We start from the raw sequence: 27,650 nt of genomic DNA on the forward strand, positions 1-27,650 counted from the left end.
TATGTAGTGAGATTGCAGTTAACATATTACATCCTTAGAATTCTCATCACGTCATATTTGAAATTGATTTTAGTCCGCCTGTTATAACAAATCATTGTTAACCAAGTAAATATACCAATCAATTAATCAATTAGATATAGCAATCAATTTATCAAGTGAAAATAGCAATCAATTAATCAAGTGAATATAAGTACAATGATCTTATTACAAAATGGATGGTCTTCAACGTTTACAACAATTTTCTTAGGAATCAATCCAATTGTTGATGCGAGCTGGTTAAAAGTAGTCTTGAGTAATTCTGAACAGTCTAGAGACACATATGGCTATAGAAATATCTTCCCATTTGTACGCATTACATGTTATTGTTAATGTTATTGTTTACATTGTATCACTTTACATACACCCTGCAGTACGTTTAATACACATTTAGTCAATCTTTACTTTTCTTTCTGTTTGAACTGGCTCATTGACGACTGGCCGGCATGGTCCGCCTTAAACGATTCTGATTCTTGAAACAATAATCACAAATTAACCTTAGCTCTGACATTTCCAAAAATGTTGTCTGCCTTTTTTGCACTTTCAAAATTACTGGAGATATGAACGATCAGACAGCTTTTCAGGGAGAGTAAACATGGTTCAATCATGCCAAAATTTAGGCATTACGAAAAAAAATCAGAACTGTTCATTATCCTGTATTGAAATTATATAGAAAATGATCAATTGACATTTTCCAGCTTCCCATAACTCCAACGAAATTAACCCAAAATAGTTATTTATTGAGTTAAAGTAATTTTATGAAGACAACGTGTCTATTAAACGGACTGTGAAACAAGACAACATCTATATTAAAGAGACTGTCTAACAAGACAGCGTGAAACAAGACAACATCTATATTAAAGAGACTGTCTAACAAGACAGCGTCTGGACTGTGAAACAAGACAACATCTATATTAAAGAGACTGTCTAACAAGACAGCGTCTATTAAAGGGACTGTGAAACAAGACAACATTTACATTAAAGAGACTGTTTGACAAGACAGCGTCTATTAAAGGGACTGTAAAACAAGATAACATCTATATTAAAGAGACTGTTTGACAAGACAGCGTATATTAAAGGGACTGTGAAACAAGACACATCTATATTAAAGAGACTGTCTGACAAGACAGCGCCTATTAAAGGGACTGTAAAACAAGACAACATCTATATTAAAGAGACTGTTTGACAAGACAGCGTATTTTAAAGGGACCGTGAAACAAGACACATCTATATTAAAGAGACTGTCTGACAAGACAGCCTATATTAAAGGGACTGTGAAACAAGACAACATCTATATTACAGAGACTGTCTGACAAGTCAGCGTCTATTAAAGGGACGGTGAAACAAGACAACATCTATATTAAAGAGACTGTCTGACAAGACAGCGTCTATTAAAGGGACTGCAAAACAAGACAACATCTATATTAAAGAGACTTTCTGACAAGTCAGCGTCTATTAAATGGACTGTAAAACAAGACAACATCTATATTAAAGAGACTGTCTGACAAGTCAGCGTCTATTTAAGGGACTGTGAAACAAGACAACATCTAAATTAAAGAGACTGTATGACAAGTCAGACATATCCTTGCTCATGAAAATGTTCAATACTCCGAAATCGACATCTTGATCCTCATAAAAAGTCAAAATTTGTAAACTTTTCAAAACATACCAGAATGGGTATACCAGATAAAGAACAATTCTGATCTGTCATTGAGACTAATTTAAGACTTGAGCTTTCGAATTTAAGTTGCAACTAATTGAGTTGAGTTATTTATCCGGCTTAATATTTTTTTTTGCGGATTTTCATGGTTGGATGTGGCGGATTCAAGGGGTGGATAGTAAAATAAAACTCAACATTAAGACAAATTTTCCACTAAAACAACCAAGGTCGGTTTTATTTTCATTGGGCCTAATTCCTTAAATCGAGCCTAAAAGCTGGCTGTTGTCAATTATGTGATCATGTGATTCATACGTTGGGTCTATAGATTGAGCATTGAAGCTGCAGGTCTAAGGAATTAAGACTCAAGCTGAAGCTTTTAAATTGTGCGATGATGGGTCTGTTTTATTATAATTATTGTAATTGTCTGTGAAAAAGTATCAGCTCTAATTCTACAATATGCCCAACGCTAGTTCTAATGTAAGCTGGATTTAATGAGTTTGCATGCATCGATAGAATTTCAACCTGTCATCTTTTTTTTCTGATCCAGTAAATTGATTGATTGATTGATTACAGGTTTATTGATAAATTCCCAAACCGGTTATTCAGGATTCTACACCGGCAGGATTAAAGAAGGTATTCAGAGTTATCCACAAAGGATGACACTTTAATGACGACTTACAACTCTTTATCTGTAGGTTAAATTATGTTGTTTAACGACTTGGCAATTTAATAAAACAAATTAAAACTGCAATTGAAAGAATGCAAGATTTAATACTAAATAAATTCTGAACAGTCGTCTTGCATTTCACATCCTGTGTAGTTGTACTTGTAACCTTGTAAATAAAAATAAAAATAAAAAAACTATATTGATGTCGTCTTCGCTATGATTTAATCAGAAATGCCAATTAGGATTTTTCTCAGGGAAAAATTCTTTAAGATTCCTTTGAGACATATAAAACTTTAATGAGTTTGAGTGCATAGTCGACGTTCAAAATCATGAATTTGAGTGGGTAGGTTTTCAGAATCGGTTTTTTTAAATTATGAAGTAACGACGACGAAAAATAAAGTTAAATTTATACAGTAAACTAATTAGATGATTAGGAATAGGAACATATTTCTCAAAAGAAATTTGTCAATAAATCAATGCTAGAATCTTGAATTTTCTTTGTATTTATTCGCAGATTTCTACAAATTCTTCAAATGTCGTCTTTTTAATAGTAATTCCAGAAAATCTGCAGAAAATCTTTGTGAATAATGAGAAACAAGAATAATAATAAGAAGAAACTAATAATTGAACAAGATTACATATTTTCGATGATAAGATTAATTTTTATTTTCCAAAGCTGTTTCTAAACAACTAATTAGTTTAATGTAGAATTTTGTTTACTTTCTTTGTCGTTGATGTTTAATAATCTTTTCCTTAAAAATGTAAAATGTAGACGCAAACTGATTCAACATAACTTGCTCAAATTATATGTAAACGATTTGGTTGTAAAATATTTTTATTCAATCCACATAAACCTGTCTCGTCAACAACCCATTTTAAGCATTTAATGTTCCACCACTTCATTGGTACAATTCTCAATTCGTATGTTTTGCATAATCTAAGTAGCATTGATATCAAATTTTTATTTAAAATGTATCCGTAAATTAACTCCTATATAATTCTCACAAAATATATGTAAACGAGTTTGATGAAAACTGTCTTATTTAATCCATGTAAAATATTTTGTACAATTTAAATAATCTCGATACGGAGATAATAAATATCTAGATCTCAAAAAAAGATATTTAATAATAAGAACAAAAAAATTTTTGAAAACGTGTCTACCCAAAAGTAAGATTTTGAACGTCGACTTTGCGCTCAAACTCAGGAGTTACAGATCTTTAAAAAGTTTTATATGTCTCAATTGAATCCACAATTTGTTCACACCACTGCATACTCAGTTCAACCACCTTACATAGCTGGTCACTCCCCTTAACCCTGCATTTGGGACTGGTATGAATAATATAACAAACAAACAACAAAACTTTACTGTTTTTCTAATTTAAAGTTTGAGAAAGACGACAGAATTATTTCACTTATTTCGACACCAAACTTATTTGATATGAAATGATTTTAAAATTTTTTCTTTTCGAAACAATTTCCAATTTTGAAGAAAATTTTATTTTACTTTTTTAGGGATGTTTGAATACAGTGATTTAAATGGATTAATGACTGCAGAGGTAAACAACTGATTTGAGTGATCATAGATAATAAATTACTTGAATGTAATAACAAATACGGACATATATGGACAAATGAACGATATGTAACTGGGAAATTGATAAACAGAAAAACAGAGAAACAGAGAAACAGCTAGAAACAGAGAATCAGGGAAACAGAAAACAGAGAAATTTTTAAAATAAAATTCAAGAGATAATAATCACAAAATACACCTGGTCTTGGCAGTTCCAAAGTGGAGTGGTCTGCCTTTTTTGTGCTTTTAATATTGCCCGAGATATGAAGAATTTCTTTCAGATTTCGACAATTTTGGTTTTATTGATCAATTCTGAAATCTGAACGTGACTCGTAATATCTCCTGTAACAGCACAACAAAGGCAGACTACATTTTGGAAATGGAGAATTGTCTGGTAATTGTTTCAAGAATCAAAGTTGGTTGACGACTTATAATGCCAAAAACAAATGCAAAGATCAAAGACGACTTTCAAGTCAGCTTGCTACTTTTTCGTGGGACACCCTGTAGTTTGATTCTCTTTGAACCTACAAAGTATGAGACTTCAAAGACGCCATTTACGAAATTTGATAAGTCATTTTAAAACATTTTTTCTTTGCCAAATTAGTTAATATGGCTTCAATGACTGTATCCTGGATGGGCTGAAAATCTGAAATTTTTGTATTTTAAAGTTTTAATTCTGAATTATCTACTTGATCTTTTAATTAAAGATTTAACATTAGATTTTAAAATCAATTTTTTGTTCACAGGAAGGAGCAACTCTCTGCGAGGAGGATTTACAGTGTGCAGGATTTACATTTCGTGGAGTTTACAGTGTGGTAAAGACGACATTCTCTTTTATCCTTACACTAGAATTCTTTTAGAACAGCCTTAGAAAAGTGATTTAGAGTCCATTGAATTCATTAACTCTTTGCCATTTCCAGCAATGCAATGAGTGCATGTATACCTATCAAAACTAGCTATTAAGAAATTTGGCAATTTTGATATCCTGAGTCATTATATCCAAAAAAGGAGGATCCAAAAAAGGAGGGAGTGGGGGGGGGGTGGTTATGGCTTCCTATCTTGCCAAGGATGTCTTTCATCTTGTTTTACAACTCATGAGAAATATTTGTGGTGTTAAATCCAACTGAAAAGCACAGGGAAAAACAATGCTTCATAATTTTTGGCTCATTCAGTCATATTTTGACTGAAAAGTTAATATTTTCTCAAAAAGCTTGAGAAAGGCATCAAATTTGATTGCTTGTTGCTTTTGATGCTATCAAATTACACTTTTGATGCTTTACATACATCAAAAGTGTTGATATTAAAAGACCTCTGTTATTAACCTGAAATTACAACGAATTTCAGAATTCTTCACTAAGATGATCTATTTGCAATTTTACATTTCTTATTCTATTTTTAGGATGTTCCACATGAATTATATTTCTTCCACTATGTTTCAACAATCCATTTTTCACAGAAAAATCCACATTTTTGGGGGTGGACATCTTACAGGGTTAACAGGTATAATTGAATGATTATATGGAGCTCTTTAATACTATTCCCGCGTATTCATAGCTATTTATTTATTTTCGCAATTCTTTCGATGTATGGCTCATTTAGGGTTTTACTGTATATATTTTAGGCGTTAGTTTTTTCCCATTTTGTATAATGACTGGGGTTACTCTCGATGCACTCCCATGTATGGAAAATGTCATCTCCGAAGATAGATAGAAAGAAACGTCACTGATTATAATCTTTCTTTCTTTGCTAAACCATGAAATGAGCAATTTCAGGCACTTGGGATTGCTATATTTAAAGAGATCTAAGTAGTCTTTCCAGTCTTTTCCCTTGTGTGGGTGACCCTGTATTATGAATTTTGCAAGAGTTTGGCAAGTCTTTCTGCAACCCCCATGAGGGGGGGGCATAAGACTACAAAAGGGTAGGAGGGGTGGAGGAGAATAAAAAGGACGGAAGACTAATGATTGTCTGCAGAAAACTACTCAGGAGCCAGAGATTTTTTGAACAAACGACATAGATATTATGTAAAATAAGAGTAGAGGGGGGAGGAGGGGCAACATGTACCCCCCCCCTGTGTACGCACCTGTATAGCACTGTGAACCCAAATAATAGTATACTAAATAGTTAATAGCACAGTGCTTTAACGTTTAATGTAGATAGATAGATAGATATAGTTTATTGCTAAAAATACACATACAAGTTATAATGTTACAGGCAAAAATCTGCAACTATTTTTATATTGTTCACTATATGTATTATAGCAATTTGGTGGAGATTATAGCTATTTGCTGTTTTGGGTATTATCCCCTGCACCTATTACCTAAACGTTTACAATATGATGAATATTACAAGATTTTGAAAGTTTACAATAAGTCAGGGATTACTAGTTAAATTTAGAGAAACCGAGGTGGAGCATAACAAAATAATTGATTTTTCAGTTTTAAAGTTTAGTACTTATAACAGAATATTAAGATGTAACATCATAATGCAAGATGAATACTTAATGGCATTCCTATTTCCTATACAGAAATTGAACAGAAACTGAGATTGTACAACAATTTCATTAACACATAAGCAAGTTCTTTAATTTCTAATGATGGCATAATGCTAGGTAATTTTATACTTTAAGGGATTATATTCTTATGCGGGGTAAACTGAGCAGTCCTGAACTTGAAGTTGAAGATCTGAACACGTGGGAGAGAGGTAGCACGTGGGAGCTAGATTTAAACCAGAACCCGGCTGAAGCAGAGCGGGTCTGCCAGCAGACAACAAACTGTGTTGGATTAGCTCAGGTAGGTCAAAGCAAGGTAAACTAAAGGTAGGGGGTATAAGGTTTGTGTCAATGTAAACTCCGGTTTCTTTCAAGTACAAGGCAAGTTTTTAAGCTGCTAGAGTAAGCAGTACAATACAAATACAGACTACATGAGACAAACCGGTACAGTACACCAAATGAATAAGCCCTTTCTAATTTGGACAACTCTCTGTTAACGGTGAGAGCAATTAATTTTTAAGCCTAACCCAACCTATATTCAAATACAAAGAACCCAATATTAGATGTGAATACCATCTAATTAAAGGTTTTTGGGCTAAAATACTTTTAGTGAGATTCTAGTAGCGAATACATTTTACTGTGCTATGTTTGGACTGTGAGGAACTAGTTTTATTAAAACTAGGGCTCACGGGTAAGGAAGTTCAGCTTTACATATAACTAAGCAATGCCTGAAGAATCAGCAAACCACCCCAAACTAAGTACTATGAATTAATAAAAAGTTGGTTTTAGTGGAGAGTGAAACACATAGCTTTAGGAATAAAGCAAGAGAGATGAGTTTTTAAAAATAATTTACCATTCAGAATGAAAATGTTAATGTTTAATTTTAATTACTTTGATCAAAGAATTCAGTTTATTTGAAGCTTGTTTGTGTTGGAGGGGGGGGGGGGGCACAATTAAAGATTAAGTATCCTTTAACTGTATTTTGAATAAGACAAGAAACAATATTTTTTTCAAATTTCTCCTTTGTGGCAGGAGGAAATATAAAGTGAATAAAAATAAACTAAAACAATTGTTTACTATTTTGGAAGAAAAGTAAACAAACACAAAGTTTTTAAACCTTTTTTCTATTTTTTTTTAGTTTAAACAAGAAAGAGTTGTTATGCTGGAAAGTGTTCAATTCTGGGATAGAAGTTCTTCAGAAAACTGGACAACCCTAGTTTCCCTTCATCCAGGAAATAACCAGGTATAAAACTGGACAACCCTAGTTTCCCTTTATCCAGGAAATAACCAGGTATAAAACTGGACAATCCTAGTTTCCTTTCATCCAGGAAATAACCAGGTATAAAACTGGACAACCCTAGTTTCCCTTCATCCAGGAAATAACCAGGTTTAAAACTTGGTAACCCTTGTTTCCCTTCATCCAGGAAATAACCAGGTATAAAACTGTACAATCCTAGTTACCCTTCATCCAGGAAATAACCAGGTATAAAACTGGACTATCCTAGTTTCCCTTCATCCAGGAAATAACCAGTTATAAAACTGGACTATCCTAGTTTCCCTTCATCCAGGAAATAACCAGTTAGAAAACTGGACAATTCTAGTTTCCCTTCATCCAGGAAATATCCAGGTATAAAACTGGACAATCCTAGTTTCCCTTCATCCAGGAAATAACCAGGTATAAATCTGGACAATCCTAGTTTCCCTTCATCCAGGAAATAACCAGTTAAAAAACTGGACAATTTTAGTTTTCCTTCATCCAGGAAATAACCAGGTATAAAACTGGACAATTATAGTTTTCCATCATCAAAGAAATAACCAGGCATAAAACTGGACAATCCAAGTTTCCTGCATTTCCAGGAAATACTATAGGAGTTAAGTAAAAAATATAGCAAAAGGGGGTGGACAAATTGCCCATTACCCCCCCCCCCCCTTAAGCAAGAGTCAGGTTAAGGATGATAAAATATTAACAAATTATATTGACACTGCCATTGAAACGATTGTAAACGTAACTTTAATCAAGGAAGGGCATGTCAGATACACAATTTTCTAAACCTTGGTCTGATCATGAATGTCCGATTCACAACTTGCTAAACCTTGGTCTGATCAAGAATTTCAGATTCACAACTTGCTAAACCTTGGTCTGCTCAAGAATGTCAGATTCACAATTTGCTAAACCTTGGTCTAATCAAGAATGTCAGATTCACAATTTGCTAAACCTTGGTCTGATCAAGAATGTCAGATTCAAAATTTGCTAAACCTTGGTCTGATCAAGAATGTCAGATTCACAATTTGCTAAACCTTGGTCTGATCAAGAATGTCCGATTCACAATTTGCTAAACCTTGGTCTGATCAAGAATGTCAGATTCACAATTTGCTAAACATTGGTCTGATCAAGAATGTTAGATTCACAACTTGCTAAACCTTGGTCTGATCAAGAATGTCAGATTCACAATTTGCTAATCCTTGGTCTGATCAATAATGTCAGATTCACAATTTGCTAAACCTTGGTCTGATCAAGAATGTCAGATTCACAATTTGCTAAACCTTGGTCTGATCATGAATGTCAGGTTCACAATTCGCTAAACCTTGGTCTGACCAAGAATGTCAAATTCACAGTTCGCTAAACCTTTGGTCTGATAAAGAATGTCAGATACACAATTTGCTAAACCTTGGTCTAATCAAGAATGTCAGATTCACAATTTGCTAAACCTTGATCTAATCAATGAATCCACAATTTCCTTACAATATTTTTAAAACATGTATTTCTTTTTAAATTTAATTTTTTTTTTATATTTAGGTAAAAATCACACAAACAGTTATTTTTATTTTATTTATTCTTGTTATGTCCTTTTTGTTTTTTTGAGAAAGATTTCATATTCCTTTAAAACATTTAATTTTAGATTTTAGATAGAGATACAACCAATATTAATAAATGTTGTCCTGAAACTCCATTTTTCACAGAAATTGATATTAGTAATACAGAAATACCTATGATGGTGAGTCGTTTTTTTTTCATCAAATTCTTTAAATAAATAAATATTTTATGATTTTAAGATTGAAGACTATTAATTTTATATATTATGTAAATACCGAATTTTTTCTTTTCATTATTCTTAGCGGTGTTATCCTAATCTTTACTATCATCAAAATTATTAAAATATTGACATCATCATTATTGATTATTTTATTATTTTCGTTACTGCCGTTATCATTATTGACTTGGTTTTCATCAATTCTATTTTATTTTAATTTTTATCATTTTAATTATTATTATCATTATTACCATTATCATTATTATAATTTTTATTTACAATTATTATTATTATTGCTGTTGTTTTTATCATTTTTTTAACCATTATTATTATTCTTATCATTATTTTTATGATTTATTTTTATTATCATTTGAATAAAGTAATTAAGTCTTGCCCAGAAACTCAGATTTTCTAATCCATATATCTTTGCAACACAATGCCGTAGACCTAAGATATTTGAAACTATGAAGTCTGAAAGACCAAATAATCTAAGTTTAAAATGTCATAGGTTTGCACCATTAGGTTGCAATGGTATAGGGATTCGAAAATTTGACATTGTGGCAAAAACTCAATTCCTTTAAAGATATTATATTTGTTAAAAACAAAAAAAATGTTTTTTTTAGATAAAGAAAATACGTTGCAACATTTCTAAAGAAGAATTTTTAGAAAACTACGTGAAAAAAAGAATTCCTGTAATTCTAAAGGTAAAACAAAAGTAAAATATAAATAATGAATACTGAAATCTTAAAGTGATGGTGCAAAATTGACAAACATCTTTGCTTAGAAAGACTTTTTCAAATAAAAATTTTTATCTGTTGGGAATTTTGGTGTTTTAAAATAAGGTTATCCAACAAAATATGTAGGCTTATTGGTGAGAGAAGAGTTTGTAAAAAAAATAATCAATTAAGAATGTTTTTTTTTGTATTTTTAGCAAACTTTTCAGTGATGTTCCAGCATCTGTATAGTTTAGTCATATTTTCAAATTTAGGGTTGTTTAAATAAATCCTGGTTCCCCAACCCGAGGTCAGAATATCAAAGGTAATTGTTATAGAAATCTTTTATTCATACAGTGATATCCAGAAAACAATGGAATATTAATACGACATTATAGCAGCAAATAGTTTCACGAGACAATTATTAAATCAATTTTTTAATAAAATGGGTTGGTTTTCACTGCACAATTTCTGTGTTTCATTTCTAATATTTAGGTTTAAAGGTCGATAGTTCTAATATTTAGGTTTAAAAGTATAAAGTTCTATTATTTAGATTTAACGGTATAAAGTTCTAATATTTAGGTTTAAAGGTCGATAGTTCTAATATTTAGGTCTAAAGATATAAAGTTCTAATATTTAGATTTAACAGTATAAAGTTCTAATATTTAGGTTTAAAGATATAAAGTTCTAATATTTAGATTTAACGGTCTAAAGTTCTAATATTTAGGTTTAAAGGTATAAAGTTCTAATATTTAGATTTAACGGTATTAAGTTCTAATATTGGTTTAAAGGTATAAAGTTCTAATATTAAGGTTTAAAGGTATAAAGTTATAATATTTAGGTTTAAAGGTCGAAAGCTCTAATATTTAGGTTTAAAAGTATAAAGTTCTAATATTTAGGTTTAAAGGTATAAAGTTATAATATTTATATTTAAAGTTTGAAAGTTCTAATATTTAGGTTTAAAAATATAAAGTTCTAATATTTAGTTTTAAAGGTATAAAGTTCTAATATTGGTTTAAAGGTATTAAGTTCTAATATTTATATTTAAAGGTCGAAATTTCTAACAATTTAGGTTTAAAGATATAAAGTTCTAATATTTAGGTTTAAAGGTATAAAGTTCTAATATTTAGGTTTAAAGGTATCAAGTTATAATATCTATATTTAAAGGTCGAAAGTTCTAATATTTAGATTTAAAAGTATAAAGTTCTAATATTTAGGTTTAAAGATATAAAGTTCTAATATCTATTTGTAAAGGTATAAAGTTCTAATGTTTATATTTAAAGGTTTAAAGTTCTAATGTTTAGGTTCAAAGGTCTAAAGTTCTAATATCTATGTTCAAAGGTCTAAAGTTCTAATTTTCAGGTTTGCAGGTCTAAGTTTTGAAGAAACCTTGGAGAGATTATTTTATCGGGGAAATGAAACCTCTACTACAGTTTCCAGACCTAAGGTTTTTATAATAAAATTATCCATTAAAAATACAAAATCAAAACATGTCTGAAATCAAAATGAACCGCTTCAAACCCTAAATTATTTTTCATGATAAAAACTGGGTCAAAGTTGGAAACATCAGGACCTCTTCGGTCAAATCCGCGAATATTTACAAAAGTGTTGGACCCAAGGTCATACTTTTCTATTTCAAATCTGTTTATAACAACAGTTTGATTTAAGGAATTTAAGTCCTTTATTTGAATCCTAATATCAAATATTTACTGGCGGATTTAGCATATAATTCAAACCTAACTCCTTCACTTTAAAAGTTTAAAGATGTCCGATTGAGTCGATGTGGCTCAGTGCTATTCCATCCAAAAGTTTAAAGATGTCCGATTGAGTCGATGTGGCTCAGTGCTATACCATCCAACAGTTTAAAGATGTCCGATTGAGTCGATGTGGCTCAGTGCTATACCATCCAACAGTTTAAAGATGTCCGATTGAGTCGATGTGGCTCAGTGCTATTCCATCCAACAGTTTAAAGCTGTCCGATTGAGTCGATGTGGCTCAGTGCTATTCCATCCAACAGTTTAAAGATGTCCGATTGAGTCGATGTGGCTCAGTGCTATTCCATCCAACAGTTTAAAGATGTCCGATTGAGTCGATGTGGCTCAGTGCTATACCATCCAACAGTTCTCATCTCTGTTAATATTTAGCTAAGAAGAAGACTGATTGAAACTATGAGAAAAAACAATTTCAAAATTGATTATAACAAGGTAAAGAAAACAGAACTAAATATATAAAAATGGTGTTATATTTTTATATTTTGAAAACTATAGGTTAGATTTCTTCATAACCAGCTACAGGGTAACCCACGGGGAATTCTAAGACTTAAAATAGATAGATTTGGTCTTTTGCCCTAAACATAACCTTTAAACTGTGTACTTAAAGATTATAAAGGAATTGAGTCTTTACCACAAACTCTGCTTTTCTAAATTCTATATCTTTAGATTCCAATGTCGTAGACCTTAGATATTTCAAACTATGAATTCTGATAGATCAAATAATATGATTTGAAATATCAAAGATTTACGACATTGGGTTCCAAAGATGTAGGGATTATAAAATCAGAGTTTGTGGCAAAAACTCAATTCTTTTCCCTGAGGCGTCTCTAAAGTTTCATTCCTTGTGGTAACCCCTGTAGGAAAACCTAACCTCATATTCCTTGTGGTAACCCCTGTATGAAAACCTAACCTCATATTCCTTGTGGTAACCCCTGTAGGAAAACCTAACCTCATATTCCTTGTGGTAACCCCTGTAGGAAAACCTAACCTCACATTCCTTGTGGTAACCCCTGTAGGAAAACCTAACCTCATATTCCTTGTGGTAACCCCTGTATGAAAACCTAACCTCATATTTCAATTTATCATTAAAAGCAATTAATGTATTTTGTTCTTTGGTAGGCTGAACGATTGTATATGGAGTCTAGTGCTAGTGTAGAAAATTCTTCAACACACAGTTTTACTCATGTTAAAACTCCAAATGATGCACATTTTCTATATAAGGTTAATTTAAACCCCAAACATTATACATAATACTAAAGGAACTGTAAACTTCACTTAACTTAAACTCTAATTTTCTAATCTCTTTATCTTAAGAACCTGATGTAAGTTTAAACCTTTGATATTTCAAACTTTGATTGTAAAATAAATATTTCTTTCCTGTATAAATTGAATTTTTAAATTATGAACCTTCCCTGGAATGATGTGAGGTCCCACAAAAAAATTGGGCCCGATGGTTCCGCTGTTTTTACGTTTATTGGATACAAAAAACAAGAAGAGTAGATATATATATATTATTTTCATTTACAAAAAAAATGTCTCGAATTTTTCTGGTACATATGTTGATGCAATTTTTTATTATTTTCCTTTGGTCATGTGATTTACCAAAAAAATGGCCCAATTAGTTGAGCTCTTTTTGGCGTACAATTAAATCTACAGAAAAACTGTAATCATATATGTTTATAAGTGTTGAATAATCATTGCATTCAGGATTTAGTGAAACACCGGTCCAGGGGAGATTTAAGAGTATTTTTGAAACTGTCCTATTTAAAATCCAGATTAGATTGTTACCAGCAATACAGAATTCCAGGCACATTAGAGTAAGCTTTTATTAATAATTTTCATGTTTGTTTTGGTTTTTCAAGAAAAGAAAAACAAAACAAAATGAGATGAAAGCAAAACAAATCAAATAAAAGAAACTTGAAGTCAAAACAAAAAATCTGAAGATAATCTGCGAATAATCTATAATCATTTTGTTGTACATAGAACATTAAAACTTTTGCAGCGCTATACTAAATCAGAACAAATGAGTTAAACTACAGGGTGTCCCACGAAACATGACAATAGCAAGACGACTTGAAAGTCGTCTTTGGTATTTGAATTTATTTGTGACATTTAGTCTTCTATCTACTTTAACATGTATGATTCTTGAAACATCTATCACATAATTCTCCTAGCCCTGGCATTTCCAAAAAGTGGTCTGCGTTTTTTTGTGCTTTCAATATTACTGGAGATATAAAGAGTTTGGTTCAGATTTCAATTTTGTTAAATAAAAGCAAAATTGTCGAAATCTGAACGAAATTCTTCATATCTCGGGCAATATTGGAAGCACAAAAAAGGCAGACCACATTTTGGAAATGGCAGGACAAGGGAAATTTGGTGATTATTATCTCTAGAAATTTACTTCTAAAATTAGGTTGAAAAATAAACGCAGCAAATTATATCAAAAATCAAGACGACATTCAAGTCGTCCTGCATACTGTCATGTTTCGTGGGACACCCTGTAGTTTTCTCTCGGTTCTCAAGTAACAAATTCGGAGGTTAATCTGCAGACCAGATAATCAGTTAAATTCATTTGATCTTTGATCCTTATATTTACATTATTGCTTTATTTAGATTATTGCGTTCTTTAGATTATTGCCCACTTTCTTTAAATTATTATCCGTTAATTCTGTTTAATTTATTGCCCCGTCTGCTAACTAATTGCCAACTCTGATTAGATTATTGCCTGCTCTCTCCAGAATTCTGCCCGCTCTGTTTAGGCTATTGCCTGTTCTGTTAAGATTATTACCCGCTCTTTTCATATTATTACCCGCAATGTTTAGATTATTGCCTGTTCTGTTTAGATTATTGCCAGCTCTGTTTAGATTTTTGCCTGTTCTGTTAAGATTATTGCCTGTTCTGTTTGGATTATTGCCCTTTCTGTTTAGATTATTGCACGCTTTGTTAAGATTATTGCCCGATCTGTTTAGAGTATTGCAACGCTCTGTTTAGATTATTACCCGTTCTGTTTTGATTATTGCCTGCTATTTTAGATTATTGCCCGTTCTATTTAGATAATTGCCTGTTTTGTTTAGATTATTGGCGGCTCTGTTTAGATTATTGCCTGCTCTGTTTAGATAATTGCCTGCTCTGTTAAGATTATTGCATGCTCTGTTTAGATTATTGCCTGCTCTGTTTAGATTATTGCCGCTCTCTTCAAATTATTGCCCGCTATGTTTAAATTATTACCCACTCTGTTCTGTTTAGATTTTTGCTCGCTCTTTTCAGATTAAAGCTCGCTCTGTTTAGATTATTGCCCGATCTGTTTGAATTATTGCCTGCTCTGTTTAAATAATTGCCTATTCTGTTTGGATTATTGCCCGTTCTGTTTCAATTATTGCCTGCTCTGTTTAGATTAGTAACTGTTCTGTTTGGATTATGGCCGGTTCTGTTTGAACTATTGCCCGTTCTGTTTAGATTATTGCCCATTCTGTTTAGGTTATTGCCCCCTCTGTTTAGATTATTGCCCGCTCTATTAAGATAATTGCCCGCTTTGTTTAGATAATTGCCTGTTCTCTTCAGATTAAAGGTCACTCTGTTTAGATAATTACCCGTTCTGTTTAGATTATTGACCTCTATCTTCAGATTAAAGCTCACTCTGTTATTGCCTTCATTGTTTAGATTATTGACCGCTCTCTTTTGATTATTGCCTGTTCTGTTTGGATTATTGCCCATTCTGTTTGGATTATTGCCTCTTCTGTTTGGATTATTGCCCATTCTGTTTAGATTATTGGCCGCTCTGTTCTGTTAAAATTATTGCCTTTTCTGTTTAGATTATTGTCCACTCTGTTTAGATTATTGCACACTCTGTTTAGATTATTGTCCGCTCTGTTTGGGTTATTGCCTATTCTGTTTAGATTATTGCGCACTCTGTTTAGATTATTGCCCGCTCTGTTTGGATTATTGCCTATTCTGTTTAGATTATTTGCCGCTCTGTTAAGATTATTGCCCATTCTGTTAAGATGCTGGCCCCCTCTTTTTAGATTATTGCCCGCTCTGTTTAGATTATTGCCCGCTATGTTTATATAATTGCCCATTCTGTTTAGATTATTGCCCGCACTCTTCAAATTAAAGCTCGCTCTGTTAAGATTATTGCCCGCTCTTTTAAGATTATTGCCTGTTCTGTTTAGATTATTGTCCTCTTTGTTCAGATTATTCCCTATTCTGTTTAGATTATTGCCCGCTCTGTAAAGATTATTGCCCCCTCTGTTCAGATTATTGCCTGCTCTGTTTAGATTACTGCCCGCTCTTTTTAGATTATTGCCCGCTCTGTTAAGATTATTGCCCGTTCTGTTTACATTATTGCCCGCTCTGTTAAGATTATTGCAAGTTCTGTTTATAATATTGCCCGCTCTTTTAAGATTATTGCCTGCTCTGTTTAAATTATTGCATTTTCTGTTTAGATTATTGTCCACTCTGTTTAGATTATTGCACAATCTGTTTAGATTATTTTCCGCTCTGTTAAGATTCTTGTCCGCTCTGTTTGGATTATTGCCTATTCTTTTTAGATTATTGCCCGCTCTGTTTAGATTACTGCCCGCTCTTTTTAGATTATTGCCCGCTCTGCTAAGATTATTGCCCGTTCTGTTTGCATTATTGCCCGCTCTGTTAAGATTATTGCACGTTCTGTTTATAATATTGCCCGCTCTGTTAAGATTATTGCCTGCTCTGTTTAAATTATTGCCTTTTCTGTTTAGATTATTGTCCACTCTGTTTAGATTATTGCACACTCTGTTTAGATTATTGTCCGCTCTGTTAAGATTATTGCCCGCTCTGTTTGGATTATTGCCTATTCTTTTTAGATTATTGCCCGCTCTGTTTAGATTACTGCCCGCTCTTTTTAGATTATTGCCAGCTCTGTTAAGATTATTGCCCGTTCTGTTTACATTATTGCCCGCTCTGTTAAGATTATTGCCTGCTCTGTTTAAATTATTGCCTTTTCTGTTTAGATTATTGTCCACTCCGTTTAGATTATTGTCCACTCTGTTGAGATTTTTGCCCGCTCTGTTTGGATTATTGCCTATTCTTTTTTAATTTATTGCCAGCTCTGTTTAGATTATTGCCCGGGTATGAGCAGTGCCTTGTTCTGGATGGTTTATGGAAGCCCCCTCCAATGCCAGGTGTGTAGACTACTTAATACACACAAAAAGAAAAGGAAGACGCTTCTCAAGTAATGATTTTAAACAATCCCAATAGCAACTGACAAACATCTTACTACTATTTCATCAAAAAAAATTGTTTACAAACTTAATGTGAAAAATGCGAAAGTTGCGCCGGAACGATTTCCCCAATTTGCTGATAAAACTAGTCATAGGACAAGCCAGGAGGATACGGCGAAAATTACTTTTTAAATGTCGCACTTTTAATGAAATATTAAAATATATATGATTTTTGGGTGGAATTAAACCCAGTGCAGTGCAAGGATAGGGTTGGACCAGTAAGATTTAAGTAGAACTTTCATAATCTCTGACATTCTGAGATGACAGAGGTGTTTTCAAGTCGGAGCTGAAAACTTTAGAATGGGATAGCCTTTATCCTGATCAATTAATTTATATAGATATTAATAACAAGAGGAGAACAAGCATTTTTTAATCTGGAGATTAAGAAAAAGAGGAGATTAAGCATTGATCTCGATATCCACCATTCTAAAGTTTCCAGCTCAGATTTAGCTTAACAACACATTGAAGCATCATTAACTGTAACTTGATACTGGAATAGCCGATAAAAATTGATATGATTTCTATATCTTTTAAGTTTAAATTGCACTAAAGGATTTGTATTTCTAACTGTTAAAACTGATCTTTGCAAAAAATGTACAGGCCACATGCAACTGAAGGAACTGAATTTTTGACAAGAACTCAAATGTTCCTAACTCTATATCTTTGTAACCTGATGGTGTACATCTTTGATTTTTCAAACATACACTATGTAATGTACAAGAATGCGTAGCTTGAAATATCAAAGGTCTACGACTTCAGGTTCCATAGATATTAATATTATTAGAACATATGAGTTTGTGGCAAAAACCATAAAACAGTTTCAACGCACAAGTTTTATTTGTTTGTACACTGTATAGTGTATACAATTCAAATAAAGAAAAAGAAGATACAACGAATTGCTATTAAAACAATAAATAGGATAATCTTATGAGGATAAAAATGTACTAAAGGAATTCTTAAGCGAGATGAAAAATCTTGATGTATTCTTTAACGAAGGCGGCAGGCCAGGGTTAAAGAATGCATCAAGATTTTTTCAACGAGTTTAAGAATTCCATTATTACATTTTTATCCTCATAATATTAATATTGTATCATATTTGTGAGGTTCCATGAACAAATACCCAAGAAATTATATTTTTAAAAGTTTGTGTGAAATACGACTATATCAATTTGGAATAATTGACATCATTAAAGGTTGTAAATACGTTTTTATATTTCACTTTTGCTCTTGTCCTGATTATTACTTTTTTATTTTTCTAATGTTATAATGGTAAAATTTTAAAAACTTTTATAAGTAAAAATTGGTTCTTTATTTGTAAATATGCATGTGGTGTGATTGTCTCTTTAGTTTGTTTGTTTACTAAGTTATTTGCATTTGCTTGTTTTTTTTTAACTTGATGCTATTTTTGGATCTAGCATGTTGAATGTGCCCTGAGTTTTTTAGATGGAGAGAAGGTAGAGAGTAGTAGTGGACTGTCTCAAACAAAAGCGTGAAATCATTTGCTGTATATAAGATCCTAAATCTTCTAAAAAGAGGAGAGAAAAACAAATTATCTAAAAAGAACTAGTTCATGAATCAAGATTTATTGTTTGTTTTCATTCCTATGGAGTGTTAAGACCCCACATAAAGTTTTTAAATGACTTGTTTTTATAAACATAACAGGCAATGTTTTTGATTGTGGTACTACTTCAACTCCAGCTATGCTGAGGTACAATTCAAACCCAGTTTTAGCTGTAGGGGGGGGGGGACAAATCGACCCCCATCACCTCTAAATTCTGTCTATTTTGTCCAAATATTACAATTGAATGTGGAATTTTGGAAAAGCTATTTTTGTTCAGTATCTAGTTATAAAGTGAAAAAACTGTTGATTGAAATTGTGAAAAACATGACACCCTTTCCATTTTAGAAAAACTCTGACCGTGACTATTACAAACATACAGATTTGCAAACTCTTACAAAACATGGTTTGCAAAACACTAAAAATTTTTTTGAATAAAGTAGGCAGTCGGACAGTATGCCTGGGACTAGACAGTTTGAATAAAGTAGGCAGTCGGACAGTATGCCTGGGACTAGACAGTTTGATGACAAGCCTAATATAAGGCTTAAAGCATTGTCCATAAGTTTTTTAAGGAAAGGTCAGAAAATTTGAACGATCTCTGAATCATTCTTCATGAGTTATGTTAATTATGCACAGGGGGAGCGGGAGGGGGTGGGGGTCCCTCTTACACTCTTGTGCCAGGACTAAGCTAGGCAAAGATTTGAATGGAAATTTCTGAATTAAGGTTTATCAATACTTCTAAAAATTAAAAGGTAAGTGAGCATGAAAGGAAAGTTTGCATGTTTTGATTTTAAAAAAGTATGTGAGGATGATGCTATGAAGTATAAAAAGGAAAGTTTGTATGTCTTAATATAAAAAAGGTAAGTGAGGATGATGCTATAAAGTATAGAAAGGAAAGTTTGCATGTTTTAATATAAAAAAAGTATGTGAGGATGATGCTATGAAGTATAGAAAGGAAAGTTTGCATGTTTTAATATAAAAAAGTATGTGAGGATGATGCTATGAAGTATAGAAAGGAAAGTTTGCATGTTTTAATATAAAAAAAGTATGTAAGGATGATGCTATGAAGTATAGAAAGGAAAGTTTGCATGTTTTAATATAAAAGAAGTATGTGAGGATGATGCTATGAAGTATAGAAAGGAAAGTTTGCATGTTTTAATATAAAAAAAGTATGTGAGGATGATGCTATGAAGTATAGAAAGGAAAGTTTGCATGTTTTAATATAAAAAAAGTATGTGAGGATGATGCTATGAAGTATAGAAAGGAAAGTTTGCAGGTTTTAATATAAAAAAGTATGTGAGGATGATGCTATGAAGTATAGAAAGGAAAGTTTGCATGTTTTAATATAAAAAAAGTATGCGAGGATGATGCTATGAAGTATAAAAAGGAAAGTTTGCATGTTTTAATATAAAAAAAGTATGCGAGGATGATGCTATGAAGTATAAAAAGGAAAGTTTGCATGTTTTAATATAAAAAAGGTAAGTGAGCATGATGTTATAAAGTATAAAAAGGTAAGTTTGCATGTACTAATATAAAAGAAAAGGTGAGTGTGCATGTTATTCGTACAAAATAATTAAGTTAATATCAATATTGATCTATGTTGAAAAGATCAATATAAGGAGCGTGTAAGAAAGAATATTCTTAAGCTATAGTAATAATTTCAATTCTTTACTGCTTAAAGCGTGTAAAAATATATAGTCTTTCATGCTCCGACCGTGTAATAATTTCCTTTCTTACACAATCTGAGCGTTAAAGAATGAAAATTCTACACTCCCAGTGTAAATATAAGCATTCTTAAACGCTAGGAAGCGATCAACATTGGAAAATGTTTCTCCTGAACCGTGTAATAATAGGAATTCTTACACGATAGGTTTACTACTATGGAACCGAACAGATATGATATAATACAAATTCTTTGTTTCCAGTTTAAATAATGAAAAATATGTAATTTGAATGACCCCGAAAGTGTAATATGATTTAGGTTTAAAGAGTGTTTATTTAACGTAGAGAAGTTTAACTACATCTACCAGATTGAACGTTTTAGTACCGTCCAGATCAATTAGAAAAGTGGTTCTACTAAGAATACATAGTTTAACTACTTCCAGAACTTTTATCTTAATTTGTTTAGACGACCTGTACGCTATAACAAAATATAACAATGATCTCGCCTGGATTATCATGTCCAGCAGAAACACAGGTAATCATGGATTGCCGATGAAATTTTCTGTGATCGTTAAATTTATGATCGTCATGATCAACTTTCTGTGTCACTGTTCGGATAAACTACGATCAAAGGTTGCTCATTTTAAACCAGAAAAAATATCATCTCAAGTAACGTTTTTAAAATCAAGGTTGATAATGCATTGGTTTGTCGCATTTTACAAATTGTGTCACATTCTATCACATTTTACCAAATGCCAAATTACCAAATGCAATTACAAAATCTGTTCCATTTTACCAAATGTGATCCATTTTACCAAATGAGTTCCATTTTACTAAATGTGTTCCATTTTACCAAATGTGCTCCATTTTACCAAATGTGTTCCATTTTACCAAATGTGTTCCATTTTACCAAATGTGTTCCATTTTACCAAATGTGTTCCATTTTACCAAATGTGTTCCATTTTACCAAATGTGTTCTATTTTACCAAATGTGTTCCATTTTACCAAATATGTTCCATTTTACCAAATGTATTCCAATTATACCAAATGTGTTCCATTTTACCAAATGTATTCCAATTATACCAAATATGTTCCATTTTACCAAATGTATTCCAATCATACCAAATGTGTTCCGTTTTACAAAATCTGTTATGTTTTATAAAATCTGTTCCCTCTTATCAAATTTGTTCAATTTTTCCAAATGTGTTCCATTTTATCAAATTTGTTCAATTTTTCCAAATGTGTTCCATTTTACCAAATGTGTTCCATTTTACCAAATGTGTTCCATTTTACCAAATATGTTCCATTTTACCAAATGTATTCCAATTATACCAAATGTGTTCCGTTTTACAAAATCTGTTATGTTTTAAAAAATCTGTTCCCTCTTATCAAATTTGTTCAATTTTTCCAAATATGTTCCATTTTACCAAATCTGTTTCAATTTACCAAATCTATTCCGTTTAACCAAATATGTTTAATTTAGCAAATCTGTTCAATTTTACCAAATCTGTCCCATTTATCCGATGTGTCCCAACTCCCAATTTGTACCCAATATGTCGCAATGCTCCCAACATACCCCGATGTACCCAAAGAGGTCCAATACAACTTTTGAATATTGGATCTACTGTCTACACATGCTATTAGTAATAAAAATGAAAGTTTGAGAAACACACAGGGTTAAAATTGAAAATTGCCCCAAACTATAATCCTTATATCTTCGAATAGAAAGAAAGATATGAATAAAATAAGAGTTAAATAAATACCTAATTTCACTAAAAATGTATTCATGTCCGATTCGAAACCTTTGCGACGGATAAATCTGTATTTCTGATCATTAAACAGTGTTAGCAAACTATTCCTGTAAACCGTATTGTAAATTATTAACTTGCAAATACAAATGACTTAAAATATTTCCCGAAAATCCTGAATATTCCAGTTGTCAAACTCGGTTTTAAAAATCCGAATAATAGTTAACAAATGATGACAGCCATTAATGTTATCTCTGACCAGACAAAAGTTTAAAATTAGATGTAGGTTTGAATCAGGCATATCGCTCAAAAAATGGAAGGTCTCTTAACTTAATATCGCATTTACAGTTCATTTAAAGGGACTGTAAGCGTAATTTCAAGGGACCTTCCATTTTTTAAAAAAAGGCATGTTAGATTTACAACGCTACCCTTTAAACCTTTGGGATTTGTTTGATCAAAAAATTCGTAGATATTCTTATTTATACTGCTGGAAGTTAAGTGCCGAGAAACCGCGGAAGTGCACACTAGCACGAAGTGTACAGTGTACACTGTAATCTCGAGTCGGGCACTTGATCTTCAGATATACAAATCACAAATCTACCTCATCATTGGTTTGAAGGGTACCGTTGTGAATCGGACATGTCTCTCTATAAATGGAAGGTCTCTTAATATTACGTGTACCTTAACGTATATAATATTAGTCTTTATTAAAGGAAGTCAAATGCATACTGACCCTGACTTTATGGGAGCTTGGAACTTGCTTCTCACCGGAAGAAAATGGTGGGTCGTCTTACCTTATCAGGCCAGTTTAGATTTGTGTCAACTATTTTTGTACCTAGGGTGTCCAAACAAACGTGGATATTAAATGACGACTTCCATATCGTCTGATAAAAAACTGAACAGTCAGATAAAAAACTGTACGGTCAGATTTTAACTGTTATTCTAAACATGTATAAACTGAGGTTGCAGATTTTAACTGTGATTCTAAATATGTATAGGCTAAGGTTGCAGATTTTAACTGTGATCCTAAATATGTTTAGGTTAAGGTTGCAGAATTTAATTGTGATTCTAAATATGTATAGGCTGAGGTTGCAGATTTTAACTGTGATTTTAAATATGTATAGGCTGAGGTTGCAGATTTTAATTGTGATCCTAAATATGTTTAGGTTAAGGTTGCAGAATTTAATTGTGATTCTAAATATGTTTAGGCTGAGGTTGCAGATTTTAATTGTGATTCTAAATATGTATAGGCTGAGGTTGCAGATTTTAATTTTGATTCTAAATATGCATAGGCTGAGATTGCAGATATTAACTGTTATAATAAATGTGTATAGGTTAAGGTTGCAGATTTTAACTGTGATTATTAATATGTTTAGGCTGAGGTTGCAAATTTTAATTGTGATTCTAAATATGTATAGGCTGAGGTTTCAGATATTAATTGTGATTCTAAATATGTACAGGCTGAGGTTTCAGATTTTAATTGTGATCCTAAATATGTATAGGCTGAGGTTGCAAATTTTAATTGTGATTCTAAATATGTATAGGCTGAGGTTTCAGATTTTAATTGTGATTCTAAATATGCATAGGCTGAGGTTTCAGATTTTAATTGTGATTCTAAATATGTACAGGCTGAGGTTTCAGATTTTAATTGTGATCCTAAATATGTATAGGCTGAGGTTGCAGATTTTAATTGTGATTCTAAATATGTATAGGCTGAGGTTGCAGATTTTAATTGTGATTCTAAATATGTATAGGCTGAGGTTGCAGATTTTAACTGTGATTCTAAATGTTCTGGTAAACACTGGGCGGATGGATCTAATTCCTATCCTTGGTTTAAACATATTCTACCACAAATCAGAGATAAAAAGTAATTTATTTTTTGATTAAATAATTCATATGTAAGGAGATTTTCATCTTTTCGGAATACAAAAACGATAATGTCGTCGTACTGCTAAAATATACCCCTCTGAGCCGAAATTAAATATTTTCTGAAAAATAAGATTTGTCGTTTAATCATTATGAATGATTTATGCATTTATATCAATGACTTATCCAAAGAGGCAATTAGTGATAATTATGTTTAAATACATTTTACTTAAAGGGACTGTACGGCGTTCAAGCATTTCTGAGTTCGAAACTTTAGTGTAATTAAATACTTCAGAAAACACTAACCTGAGCTTTCTCAAACAAAAGTTCCAGTCTCCGATTTTATTTGTTTTATATTATATCAATACTGAGAGTGAGTATCAGAATTCATTTGAGACATAAGAGAAGTTTTTCTTGTTTATAATTGTTCAGCAAGAGCGCAAATTCAATCTTTAAATTCTCCATGGAGTGTCCATTCTGAGGCCGAATTTAAAGAAGTTGACCCACGTTTCAAATTTCAGACGTGGCTCAAACATGGTTGGCTCTCACTTGAAATTATATTTAGTGTTTCGAGATTTGAGCCAGATCGCGCTCAGTTGGAACCGGTTTTCGGCGGTTCAGTGAAAACAGTTAAAATTTTTTGAATTCGGCCTCTTGATTCTGGAAGGATGATTTTGAGAATTATTTTTTTTTAAAATTATTTTATTATTTTTTTCTATTTAAGATATTATGGGAAGGAGGTTCTAGAATTTGTGCAACTGCCTGGTGAAGTATTATATTTACCGTATCAGATGCCGCACACCATCTTTAATATTGATGATAATATTGCTCTAACAGAAAACTATCTTTTCATGGATGCTCTGCCTGAGCTTGTCAAGTAGGATATTATATATTATACTATTTGAACCGTGTCTCATATTTGAACCGTGTCTATAATTTGAACCGTGTCCCATATTTGAACCGTGTCTCATATTTTAACCATGTCTCATATTTGAACCGTGTCTCATATTTGAACCATGTCTCATATTTGAACCGTGTCTATAATTTGAACCGTGTCCCATATTTAAACTGTGTCTCATATTTGAACCGTGTCTCATTTTTGAACTGTGTCTCATATTTGAACCGTGTCTCATACTTGAACCGTGTCTCATATTTGAACAGTGTCTCATATCTGAACTGTGTCTCATATTTGAACCATGTCCCATATTTGAACCATGTTTAATGTTTGAACCGTGTCTCATATTTGAACCGTGTCTCATATTTGAACCGTGTCTCGTATTTGAACCATGTCTCATATGTGAACCGTGTCTCAAATTTGAACCGCGTCTCTTATTTCAATCCCGCCTAAAGAAAAGAAATATGTCTGTGTTGTTTCTTAGTTCATGCTCATTGATTATTAACAATTGGTTCTAACAATCGTCTTCATATTCCACAGTTTTATGGGTCCCTCTGAAATATATCTGCCTAAGAAATTTGAACCATTTCACAAAGTTTTATGAAAATGACATGTAACGCTTTTTATTTTAGAGGGATGGCAATAAATATGATAAAGCCATTTATTCCAAATTGGAATGAAACATTGGCATTTAAGTAAGTTTAAAGAATTAAGAATCTTACTAAAGTTATACAGTACACAGGTAAATAAACTGTACAGCACACAGGTAAAGAAACTGTACAGTACACAGGTAAAGAAACTGTACAGTACACAGGTAAAGAAACTGTACAGTACACAGATAAAGAAACTGTACAGTACACAGTTAAAGAAACTGTGCAGTACACAGGTAAAGAAACTGTATAGTACACAGGTAAAGAAACTGTACAGTACACAGATAAAGAAACTGTACAGTACACAGGTAAAGCAACTGTACAGTACACAGTTAAAGAAACTGTACAGTACACAGGTAAAGAAACTGTACAATACACAGGTATAGCAACTGTACGGTACACAGTTAAAGAAACTGTACAGTATACAGGTAAAGAAACTGACAGTACACAGGTAAAGAAACTGTACAATACACAGGTAATGAAACTATACAAGTACACAGGTAAAGAAACTATACAGTACACAGGTAAAGAAACTGTACAGTACACAAGTAAAGCAACTGTACAGTACACAGATAAAGAAACTGTACAATACACAGGTAAAGCAACTGTACAGTACACAGGTAAAGAAACTGTACAGTACACAGGTAAAGAAACTGTACAGTACACAGGTAAAGAAACTGTAAGCGTAATTTCTAGTGAACCTTCATTTTATAATTGAGTGGCATGTCAGGTACCCTTCAAAATCTTTCTCTGATTACAGATGAATTAGATAAATTCTCAAAAATGTTATTGTACAATAGATGGCAACTTACATTTTATACACTCTCAGTACAGCCGACAAAATTATTAACAATAGTGATATTTTAGAATAACGTGCTTATCTTAGTGTAAAATAAGTGCAATTTTATGTGTTCTTTATTTTCTGTTTTTACACTTTTTTTATCTTGGAAAACATGTCAACTATTGGGAGAAAATTTCGTTTTCCTGGTTATATTTGACACTTTAGACGTTGTTTATAATAAGTCTATTTCCCTGTTGCCACCTAATGTATACTTGATAGTCTATTTGGATATCCTTATTTCATTGTGGAATTTGCCGATGCTTCAGAAACATTGAAAAAAACTGACAAAATTCAACACGGTACCAATGGGAATCAGACTTCTAGTCTTTGTTAAGGTTCAATTGGAATTATATTTTCACAATATTTAAGATTTCTATTTATTTATTTAAAGAAAAACCCAAAATTTTACATTTTTAATGTTTTAGAACTTTATATAATAAGTATGCTGATAAAATTCACCGAAAAGAAATGCGGGAAAATTATGCTGAATTTTCAAAGCTTACCAGGCAAGGTTTTATTAAATATTTAAAAACTAGGCTTTCAGGGCGAATAGCGCCCGGCTTTTATATCATTTGTGAACATTTTCTCCTTGAATACATTGTATAAAAATAATACAAAAGTTCGTGGATTTTCAAAATCTAATGAAAATCGAATTTTGTTGGAGGCAAAGGAATTGAGTTTTTGCCACAAACTTTAATTTTCCAATCCCTATATTTTTAAACCTAATGGTGTAAACCTTTGATATTTCAAACTTAGATTATTTGATCTAACACAATTCATAGTTTGAAATATCTCAGGTCTAATACATTGGATTGCAAAGATATAGGGATTATTAAATCAGAGTTTTGAAATTTTTATCATTTATAAAGCTTTCCTGGGAACATGTGCCACACAAAATTTTGGCCCGATTAGTTCAGCCGTTTTGACGTTTATTGGATACAAAGGGACAGACAAATATACAACAAAGTATATATATAGATTAGGTTAGTTTTTTTTTTATTTAACATCGTTAGTTCTGCAGTTGATATTGTTAGAAATCATTTGGACTGCAGCACCATATATTCATATTAGGAATTGGAAAACAACATTTTTTACTTTTTTTTGCATTTTAGGTTGAAAAACACATAGTTTTAGCAGTAGCTTAAAGATTACTTAGACTTTTTAGAATCATAACTTAAGTCTATAAACAGCCGTCTTTCTTTTTAATAGGTTTTATATCATTTTCCAGTGT

The 27,650-nt window shown here is 32.0% G+C and overlaps 1 protein-coding gene across 4 annotated transcripts; it reads left to right on the plus strand.

Annotated features, from left to right (window-relative positions):
* LOC111708023 (uncharacterized) lies at positions 1–27,380 on the plus strand. 4 transcript variants are annotated; one of them, XM_023481253.1, is made up of 22 exons: positions 1–247; positions 2,270–2,329; positions 3,879–3,922; positions 4,683–4,751; positions 5,336–5,436; positions 6,563–6,725; positions 7,563–7,667; positions 9,325–9,420; positions 10,080–10,160; positions 10,445–10,494; positions 11,532–11,616; positions 12,314–12,373; positions 13,061–13,162; positions 13,649–13,758; positions 17,036–17,100; positions 20,886–20,954; positions 22,881–22,969; positions 23,922–24,034; positions 24,758–24,910; positions 25,561–25,623; positions 26,845–26,925; positions 27,289–27,380. In XM_023481253.1, exons 1-22 carry the CDS (start codon positions 196–198, stop codon positions 27,329–27,331), a joined length of 1,854 nt encoding a protein of 617 aa, XP_023337021.1. In that variant the 5' UTR covers positions 1–195; the 3' UTR covers positions 27,332–27,380. The 4 variants fall into 4 exon arrangements, with proteins under 4 accessions (XP_023337021.1, XP_023337022.1, XP_023337026.1 ...); XM_023481254.1 differs by lacking the exons at positions 25,561–25,623; positions 26,845–26,925; positions 27,289–27,380 and having other exon boundaries at positions 22,881–22,947; positions 24,758–24,864; XM_023481258.1 differs by lacking the exons at positions 23,922–24,034; positions 24,758–24,910; positions 25,561–25,623; positions 26,845–26,925; positions 27,289–27,380 and adding an exon at positions 23,376–23,432.
* The last annotated feature ends 270 nt before the right edge of the window (positions 27,381–27,650 follow it).

Source organism: Eurytemora carolleeae, unplaced genomic scaffold (genome assembly GCF_000591075.1).
Source record: "Eurytemora carolleeae unplaced genomic scaffold, Eaff_2.0 scaffold5, whole genome shotgun sequence".
Taxonomy (NCBI): Eukaryota; Metazoa; Arthropoda; class Copepoda; order Calanoida; family Temoridae; genus Eurytemora; species Eurytemora carolleeae.

Bases quoted from the DNA above. Each gene is read 5' to 3' on its own strand.
- LOC111708023 (XM_023481253.1), top strand. From the start codon at position 196: ATGATCTTATTACAAAATGGATGGTCTTCAACGTTTACAACAATTTTC. The intron at 9,421-10,079 runs GTGAGTCGTTTT...TGTTTTTTTTAG, and splicing joins ATACAGAAATACCTATGATG to ATAAAGAAAATACGTTGCAA. The intron at 20,955-22,880 runs GTAATCATGGAT...TCTTTATTAAAG, and splicing joins CATGTCCAGCAGAAACACAG to GAAGTCAAATGCATACTGAC.